General features: G+C 37.0%; 1 protein-coding gene across 1 annotated transcript in view; it reads left to right on the forward strand.

Moving 5' to 3' along the window:
• Window positions 1-790: 790 nt before the first annotated feature.
• Window positions 791-10,316, forward strand: part of LOC103775563 (peptidyl-glycine alpha-amidating monooxygenase-like) — a gene marked incomplete at its 3' end in the record, with an annotated part of 17,271 nt that continues 7,745 nt past the window's right edge. Inside the window, exons 1-3 of the mRNA XM_008943025.1 lie at window positions 791-822; window positions 2,424-2,611; window positions 3,276-3,347. Of these exons, the coding sequence (XP_008941273.1) occupies window positions 791-822; window positions 2,424-2,611; window positions 3,276-3,347 (292 nt within the window). The remainder of the gene's footprint in view (window positions 823-2,423; window positions 2,612-3,275; window positions 3,348-10,316) is intronic.

A 10,316-nucleotide genomic window follows, 5' to 3' on the forward strand; every position in this document is an offset into this window, starting at 1 on the left:
CACAACCTGGGAGATGTCCCTGCCCATGGCAGGAGGGGTGGAACTACATGATTTTTAAGATGGTTTCCAACCCAAACCAAATCCTATGATTCTGTTTTAGGCAGAGTTGTGGGGTGGGAGGGGTGGGTGTTGCCTTTATATATTCCTTACTATACTTTTTGGTTTTTTACATATTTCCTCTTGGTTTATTGAATTTTTTCCTTAGTTACGCGAACTGGTTTCCATTATTATACATGAACGTATGATCCCCACCATCTAGACTAACCTTTTTCATCCTGCTTCCTCTTCTCATCTAAGAAATTAAATGAGGTATTGAGTCATGCCTGTTAAATGTGTAGAGATTGGCAAACCAAGGTTCAGAAATGAAACTTGATTTTGCTTGTGCAGTTGACTGCATACAAGCACAGACTTAATGTCTTTGTGTAAAAAGCTGAGGGAGGATTCATCTCTTAAAAAACTTAATAATATCTTCCATTTCTTTTAACTGGATTTCTCGTCAAGCTCAAACTTTTGCAAATTAGATGGTTAAATTATCCCTTGTCAAATAAGGACAGCAACTATTCCTAATTTACAAAGCAAGTTTTCTTCTAATATTTGCTACAGTAAGTGCTCCACAGAAGCAGCTGCTGCAGTTTTGTTACAGGTAATGTCATGATGTCTCGGGATAAATATTAGCGTTGGTACAGTCTCAGGTGGCATATAGCTTACCAGTCTAAGAGATGCCAAAAAACTGGAGCCCTTTCAGTGTAAAAATCTTAAATCTTCCTAAAGGAAAGTGCTATTGGCCACCATGGAAAAAATAACTGTTTTTCCAGTTGCAAGGTAAATGTATTGTTTAAAACTCTTAACAAACAGAAAATAGTGCAACCTGTATCTTTCCTTTTCAGAATATGTTTAGTGTGTGTTCAAGACAGGTTTATGTGCCTGAAAGATTCTTTAACGGCATTATATTGCTTTTTGATGCTAAATCCTCTGTTTCATTATGCTTCACTCTGTACTGTTAATATACCAAAATCTGGATATGATTCTAGGTATTTATGGCAGCAGTTGACAGGAATTTTATTTTGTATTTCTTTTTAACTTGTGCATCAACATTTCTGCTTATTAAACTCATTCACAAAACAGGGTTTCTCAGGAATTTAACTATCTAATGGAAGGATTTGGGGTTTCATTGAATTTATTAAAACTGTTGTTGATGGAGTAGTTTTTTTTTTTTTTTTTTACTGTAAATATTTAAAATCATCAACTTTGAAATGTTTAGACACAGGGAGGTGTATGGTGAAACAGAGTTTGTGTGAATTTCACATTACCTTTTCTACTGTCGTTTTAAAGAGGAGGCAAGGAGTGACAGATATTGGGAGTCTAACAGTGAAGTTAATGCTTTCTAAAACCTTAAGCAGAGCTTGCCAAGAGAGTCTGATTTTTGTCATCTCCAAGGGCTGCTAAATTCTCAATGCATGGAAAAATACCAGTTCCGCCTTTGAAACAGTCTCTTCTCCCATGTTCCCCTGTCTCCTCTCCGGCTAGTGTTGTTATTGTTGCTATGGTGAATAAATGAATGCTGCAGCATGCTGCTGGAAAAGTCAGTGCTGACGTCTTTGGCAAACAGCTAATAGGAAACCGCTGTATCTTTTTGTGAGTGAGGTCACTGGTTAATTGTGAACGCTAATTAAAAAATCTTAACGTAATCTTAATGTAAATGTAAACCTTTTTAAGTCCTAGCTTATTCCATTTTCAGGATTGCAGCTATAAATAAATTACATCAACCTATATAGCAGAGGAAGGAAACAGAAACAAACCAAAGCTGCAAAGAGGCTGCTTCACAAAGTAATATTTTTCACAAAAGATTCTTTCTCATATCAGCTATTTTTTTCTGTTGGAGACAGGATTGCATAGCAGTACAGAAGAGTCTCTTCAGTTTCAAGTATATGCACAACATTTATCAAAGAACTGAATTTTGCTAGCATTTAATCATTCCTCTTGCACTCATGTTTTCCTTACAGAAGCTTGTGATCAAATTGTTCTCAAGATGGTACTGCAGTCTTCTCTTTGAGAGATATTTATCTGTTCTATTTGTTTATTCTGTTGTATTTCATCAGAACATGTGCATAGCTGATGATAGATGGGAGACTCAGGAATGTACTGAGGAAATGAGAAGGAAGAGGAGTGTAAAAAGTTGATGCAATTTTCTGTAGACTCAAAACCAAATGGTTAGGAATTTTGAGATACCTGGGGAGTTTGTGCAAACTGGTGTTCTGTAGTATAAACTGAAAGAAGCTTTTGATACTCGCTGCAATGAAGCTATTAAATGTTTTAGTGTGGGACTTCTAAACATTTCATTGCAACTTTTTAATAGTCTGTTAAAGAAGTTAGATGGATTGCTCATTTTTTCCTAACTGCTGCATCTTTTCTGTGTTGTGTAGCGGAACAGCCAATGATGAAATGTGTAATTTTTACATTATGTACTATATGGAAGCCAAGCATGCTGTCTCATATATGACCTGCACACAGAATGCAAATCCTGAGATGTTCAGAAATATACCGCAGGAGGCAAATATTCCTATTCCAGTCAAGTCTGATATGCTAAAGATGACACATGGACACCATGAAGGTGAAAAAAAACTTGTAATGCATTTTATTCATCTTTTTATTCTCACTGATGTATTTCTCTGTGTTGCATTGATGTGTTACATTTTCATAAGAAGGAAATGCAATTCTGAACAACATTCAAATCACTAACTGTATACCATCATGGGATTTTGCTCTTGTTTTTGATGAAAATGTCTACCATAGTCTTTTGCCAGTTTCTTCCTGTTGTTGTCTTTCGATTTCCAACACATTTTTATAGTTACATGAACTGTGTACCCACAAGACTGCCCTCTTTTCTATGCCAAATATCAGTACTTTCTAGTCACATTTTCTTAAGATTTGCTTAACCTTCTATCTGTTTCCTATACAGTTGAATCATAACATTTCCATAGTTTTCTGGATCCCACTGTCTTGTTGTGGAAGGAATGAAATGTTTATCTTGAACCCTGCATTTAAGTTGCAGCATCATCATTATCCATAAGTAATCTGACTGGTATGTCAGCATAGCAAAGTACAAATCTTACTTTTTTATTCCATTGTTTTACTGCTGCACTGTCTGGTACGAATACTATAGACAGATAAAAGTACTAAATGTTCATTTCAGAAGGGCATTTTTCTTCACTGGGAAGATACTAACTTCCATCCACATGCAGAGTATAACATAGTATCATAAATCCATTTTTCAGAAACCAAGGATACTGATAAAAGTTCTTTGCTGCAGCAGACCAAAGCAGAAGAAGAAGAAATTTTGGATCAGAGTATGTACCTGTTTCTTTCTGTGTCACGTAAGGGACTCACTAATGTAAAATACTGATAAATTATATCCTGATTGTTAACGGGTTATGAAGTTTTCCATCAGTTTATCTTTAATTGGTGCAGTTTGCAATGTTCTGTACTAATAGGTTCTGCTATGATTGAACACTAATATAATGCTAAAAGATTGAATGCTATATAGGAAATTAAAAAAAAAAAATCAGTTTACCACTGATCACTAGCCTTGTAGGCAGAACTTGTTAATGCATTTTGTCCTTGTTAGATTTTCATGTCCTTGGTTCTGTTTGGTAAAGAATGTTGTACTTTGTAAGTGCAGTTCTGAAGAATGGACACAGAAAAGTTGTCCGACAGTGTGTTAACTACTCTATATCCTATATCTAACATACCTGCTATTAGCTCTTTGCCTGTTTCTTAGTTTGCATTACTACATGTGTGTTAGGGAATACTCTGTTCTTAGGCTTCAGGAATGATTGTACGTGCGGTGGGTCAAGTGCAGCTAATGTTTAATACTGAGTTATTTTTCACTAGGTTTGTGTATATGTGCATAAGCGCATCACAAAAAATGCATGCAATGCTTAGTTGCAAGAAAAAAAACCATTACTGTTATAAAGCTTCTAGAAATATGCTGAATGTTATTTATGTTTCAGAGATACATTAAAGTAAGACTGAACTTTAAAGTTCTTGTGGGTCATATGCTATTAGATAAGTATTGGTTTAGTATCAAGAAAAATCTTATCTAAAGAGAAGACTCTGTCAGCTACAGTTTCATACTGTTTTCATTCAATAATGCTGAGGTTCAAGAATTAAATAAATGGAAGGCAAATTTCTTTTTGCCTTTAATGAGTGCAAAGATTAAGCCAGTGTTCAGATGTTTTGATAATATTTCCCAGAGGGGATAGATATTTTGTATACTCCGCCATTTTGCAGTGTTAACTCAAGTAATTAAGTTACAGTTGCATAAAAACTAGCTTCTAGAGCGTAAGAGCATCTTGACTGAAGGTGCTTTAAATGACTAGAGACAATATTTAGAATTCCATATCCGAAACTCACTTCAGTCAATTCAAGATGGATTTTTTTTTAGAAGAAAATGCAATTCTTATTTTTAAAGCCTATTCCAGAGCAGAATGAGCTAGCTAGCTAACTACAAATTTATCTTAAGAGATACATATATATATATATATATACTGACACATTGCTTCACCTTTCTGTTACTAATAAGTGCCTTAGCGTTTCATTGAAGATCTTGTTATCTGTGTGTTTTATTGAATTCATTAATGTTTGAAAAAAATTGTTGAAACACAGTCGGTCATGTTTTTAAAATCTTTTTCATTTTTCTCTGAAACGTATTACAAAGCCACATTTCTGCAATGCAGTCTTGTTTGCTGAGACCACTGTTTAGTACACATCCTCATCTAACACGTTTCTATGGAAACACACTGCATTGTTTTGTCCATTTGAAATTAGGTTTGTGATTTGTAATATCAAAACACGGTAGTTGCCATAAAAGAATATTTTTTCATGTTCCTAATTGTAAAGTTTAAGATAAATTCTCCCATCATTTACAGGAGCCTAGCTTTAATTTTGCATTGATACAGCTCTAATTCATTCAAATTTTAAATTCAGTTGAATTATGTGTGTGTAAGCAAAAACAGCAAAAGGAAAAATGAGATCAGGTTTGGTTTTATTTTTGTCTCTGAAGAGGGAAGGCTAAGTGGCTATTTTAGAAAGTGGGTTTTGGTCCTACAAGCACATGGGCACCTGGTAAGATACTCTGGGAAAACCAGGAGCTAAAAATGGTCTACCAAAATGTGCCTATAAAAATTACATACAAATTTGAGTCTGATTTTGTGAGCATTTTTGGTTGATTGTGTTGTAAATTTATCCATCTCCTCAAGTAATTCTAGTGAGTTAGCCAATGTCAACCAAATTTGAAAAAGGCCTTAATGACAGGAAAATTCTACAGTTTAGAGGGAGTGGGCAGTGGAGCCCTAAAGCTGCACACATGCAAATACATACTTTCACTGAGGTAAAGGTTATAACAGAAATTTTTCCCTTTGTGGTCTGGGATGACATAGTCCATGTGATAAGCTAACCTACAAAACACAGATCCACTAAAACTCAGACTTCAATTAATTCTGTTGTCACTGAACTGTTGCTCAGTAAATTCAGACTTAGGTTTTCTCTGAAGATGGTACCGTGGTGATTTTCCCATGATTCCGTGGTGTTTCTTGCCTGTTTTTTTCCTGATGGTTCATTCTGTTGGAGCAACAGAATTTTCCCCTCTGTGGTTCCAGGCAACTCAAGTAAATGCTGTTTCTTCATTAAATTGTTATAGTGCCCTAGAGATACAGATCTGGGGGTGAAGCATGATTCAAAGAGACATATTTTGATGTGAATAGTTTTAAGCATTTGCCTCAAAAGAGGAAACCAAAAAAACCTGCCAAATGAAAGTATCTGCCTGCTAATGATAATGTGTGTATCACATGATTGCTTTGGTATAGGTTTAAAAGAAGTACTTAACTGCTGCATACAGGCAGTTCACTATATTGACATCTCCAGGTGTTATCACTGCATTTATGTTAAATTTTCAATTTTATCACCTTCATTTATCAGAAGCACTTTATTAAGCAATGTAAATTTATTGAAATAAGTAGTCACCATCACAAAATGAACCATTACTCAGCGTAAAGACAAAGCTAAATCTCTGTGGTGCTAAAATTAAATTGAACTTATGTTAATGAAACTGACCTCAATATATTATTTCTGAAACCGCAATGTCACTGATGAAGATAACTGTTTATAGGAAGTTAATTATTGTAGGAAATGCAATTAATTTAGAAATTTGTGCATGTTTGAGAGTTTACTGTTACTGCTGAAGCACGAAGTCCCTAGCAAAATAAATACTATTTATGTTTAAATTTTAGTCATCAACAGAAATTTTATTAAATTGTGTTCATAGAAACAGTAGTGAAAAAAAAATTATTACCTGTTCATAGCATTCATCATGCCTGCTACACGTATCTTCTTTACCTGTGGAAAAAAATCCTAAATGTTTTTAATTCAATTTGTGCAACACTTTGCTGGCATTATGTCTGTGGCATAATGCAACATAATTTCTGATTGTTTTGCTATGCAAGCAAGGAAGCTTAAAATGTTTGTAAACTTTCTCTTGAAGCAGAAAGGGCCATTTTTTTTTTTTTTGCTACTAAAGCAAATATAATTATCATAGAATAACAGAATGATTTGGATTGGAGAGGACCTTAAAGATCATCTAGTTCCAACCCCTCTGCCATGGGAAGGAACACCTCCCACTAGACCTGGTCTTGAACACATCCAGTGATGCAGCATCTACAACTTACCTGGGCAACCAGTGTCTCACCATCCACAGAGTGAAGAACTTCTTCCTTAGAAGCTGCTCTCTGCAGCCTTTTCTTTTCCAGGCTGAACAAGCCCACCTATCAGCCTGTCCTTGTAGGACTGGTCTTCCAGCCCTCTGATCACCTTTCTGGCCCTCCTCTGGACCTGCTCCAAATAGGTCTATGTGCCTCTTGTGGTGGGGACTCCAGAGCTGGGTGCAGTACTCCAGGTGGGGTCTCAGGCAGGCAGAGCCGAGGGGGAGAATCACCTCCTTTGATCTGCTGGCCACACGCCTTTGATGCAGCCTGGGATACAGTTGGCTTTCTTGGGTGAACTCGCACAGTGTTGGCTCATGTTAAGATTTTCATCTATGAGCAGCCCCAAGTCTTGCTCCTCAGGACTGCTCTCAATCCATACTCTGCCCAGCCTGTATGTGTGTTTGGGATTGCCCCAACCCAGGTGCAGGACCTTGCACTTGGAATTTTTCTTGGTTGCACGTGGAGCGGGTCTGGCTGTCTTACTCAGCTCTGAGGTGTTACCTCATCCAGCCTTTTTCTCCTCTTCAATCTCCAGGGCTGGGAAGTGTTTTTGCACCAGCTGAAAATGTTTTCTTAAAAAAACAAACAAAAAAACCCGCCAAGACTGGTTTGAACTTAGAATTCGTTTGCAGCATAAAAAACAAAAATTAGATTTCATTTCTTACTTTAGAAGAGCGTGTGCATGTACGTGTATATGTTACTTACACGTTCCTGGGATAGAAAAGATATTTACATCTTCAGGTATTGATGTTTACTGTGACACTTAGAAAAGTGTATTTTTTCCTTGTGTCTGGCTTAGGGGATTTAGAAATTAGTACCAAACGAGTAATTTATGTATTTTTGATTATGATAATGGAATCTGAAGTGGGAGACAAAGCTGTGATACTTTTGCTTTTAGTATTGATCAGCTGTACTGCTTATACTTTTCCCCCCCCACATCTCCCATTATTTCATTTTTATCATAAACACAAGTTATCCCAGGAGCTCAAGTGGTAAAGTTCAGTACAAGTGAACTTAAGATCTCTCTTTTTAAGTGTCCCTGCTAAAGTCATGTGAGGTCACTTTCTCACAGCTGGGTATTTTAAATGAAATACCATTAAAACTACACTAAAAATAATATTATAGCTTGAGTCCAGCATTCAGAAGTTAGCTTTTATAAAGTTGGGCTTGAAGTCTGCAATCTGAATTTGCTGCCCTGTTGATGAGATAGGTTGGACAGCAAAACACCTCACCGGACTCCTGCCTCCTTGTGTTAGAGATTAGAATGTGCATAGTGAGTGAAATGTGAATACAACTAGTATGACTTCTAAGGCAGTACATTCTAAGTCAATTTGATGTTCCCTGGTTAAACTGTGTTTTAGTCCAGATTCTTACCAGAGTTGCCTAATGGTTCTAGATAGCTGGGTACCTTTATGAAGTCTGAATTCCTGATCTGTTTTCCTAGTCTTTGCCAATGGACAAAAAAAAACAGATGAAGCCAATTCTTGCATATAGACAGTTCTTACTGAAACTGACTGGAAATGTGGCTTGATGTTAAGATGTGATGCTATCTACCCTGTAAGGTCACATTTTGACATGTTTCTAGATGGACACACAGAGTGAATGGATGATAAACCGGTTCTGGTTGTAATCACTAGCAAAGCAGCAGTAATTCTGGAGCTTGATTTCACAGGATAGGCTGTGATAATTAAGTAATTTAGTGTATGTGTTTCATAAACAGAGGTGATGGAACAGAAGTCTTTCTGTTCAGTTAAAACACTTGTTCAGGAGTGCTTGGAGGGAGATTCTTTGGATGAGGTTAAATATATAGTGGTGGCCCATTGATTATATTGAGGAGGTTTCTCTGTAAGAAAAATTAACATCGTAATTCATACAAAATGGGAGCTGACTTAGTAATTCTGCTGGTTATTGCCTAACCCATCTTTTAATTATTTTCAGTTGTTGTGTGCTGTATTTCCAAGTGAGTATGCACATACACACACAGAGAGATAAATACTTTTGCACAACGCATTTGTTATATTGTTGAAATATTTTGGTAGGTTGTAGCTGAATCTGGACAAGAGACTTCTCAGACACCACCGTGGTGTTCTTACCTTTGTTCTAAAGTACAAAAAAGTGAGTCTTCACATAGGTAGCACTACACATTCGAGCTCTGTGGACAGGCTGGCTGTGACGAGTGAAGCTGTCTCAGGGTGTGGTCCCTGCAGGCTCACCCGTCCGGAAGCTGGCCCTCGGGGCAGCGCGGGGGCCACGGGCCGCGGAGGTCGGTGCCGCGGGGGAGGCCGTGCTCTAGGCCTGGAAACGGGGGACTGTCTTTAAACATGGGTAGTTCAGCATGGATGCTACCCAGACCCTGGTGGTCGACACAGCAAATTGTTTTGTTAAACTTAACCTAATCTGGACTTCTGTTGAGTACAGATGGGGTTCAGCTCACGGTTTTGCAGGGAGGTTGCCAATATTACAACTTTGTTCATTTGTATGACTGTTTTCCAAAACACTGTTCTGTAATATAATTTTCCTGGTGTAGAACTACGATAGTAATCAAGTTTAAACTTCCTGGAATATGCTTGTGCATTGTTTCATTCATTGTTTCTGCCACTTTCTTTTCTTCTTGACGTCCACTCTGTCTTATCTCTGAGCAGTTTCTTTTATACTGAGACAAGAAGACAGGTTAACTGAAGCACTTCTTTGTCTGGTTGGCTTTTTAAAGCAGTATCTGTTTTAGAGGGTGAGTTACTTATTCTGTGGCAACCACTGCACAACGGAGGTAGAATTATATCTCTTTGGCTGAAGCAGGAAGCAGGCAAACTTCTTTGTTCAAACAGAATCAGCACATGACTTGTGAGTTAGGGATCTGAAAGCTTTGCACAAACTGTTGGATGTTGCTTTTCTTTTTGTGACCAGGAATTACAAGTAAATTGTTCAGACCTGATGCAGAACAAGGAAAGAATGAAGTGGGCAAAGATCACTGAAGTTGCTTTAAAAAAGACTTAGCTTAAAAGGGAACCCATCTTCCTGGCTGGGGGAGACTTTTCACATTTCCATTAGGCAGAACGCTGCTGTTACCACTCAGACCTCTTTGTTGGAAATGATTGGATGTAGAGGAGTAAAAGGGCTTTGCTCATCTATGGATCTCCAGCCATGAATAAACCCTAAATATTGGTACATATGAACTTTTTATTTTTAAAATGGTACCAAAAATATAGTAAGGCGAATGGAGAGCAATTTAATACTCAGTGTTTCCTAAGTAAAGGAAATTCTAGATGTGTTTATAAATCAGAACCAATTCTTTTAAGTATATTACATACTCTTAAGTAGAGATTGCTGAATGTGATTAAAGTAATTATAAACCTTTCTCAGAGTAAATATGTTTTATATCTAAAACTTCTGTTCTCTTTTTGTGTATTTGCATTTGTTTTCAGTCAGTATTTGGACTAGACAAATGACAGCATAAGGATTAGGAAGCATTATAGTTTCACAATTGTATTTGAAGCAAATAATTAATATTCATTATTGTCACAGTTTGTGGTTAGGACCGGCCCCAGACTGGTAACAGAT

Source organism: Merops nubicus, unplaced genomic scaffold, assembly GCF_000691845.1.
Source record: "Merops nubicus isolate BGI_N331 unplaced genomic scaffold, ASM69184v1 scaffold15656, whole genome shotgun sequence".
Taxonomy (NCBI): domain Eukaryota; kingdom Metazoa; phylum Chordata; class Aves; order Coraciiformes; family Meropidae; genus Merops; species Merops nubicus.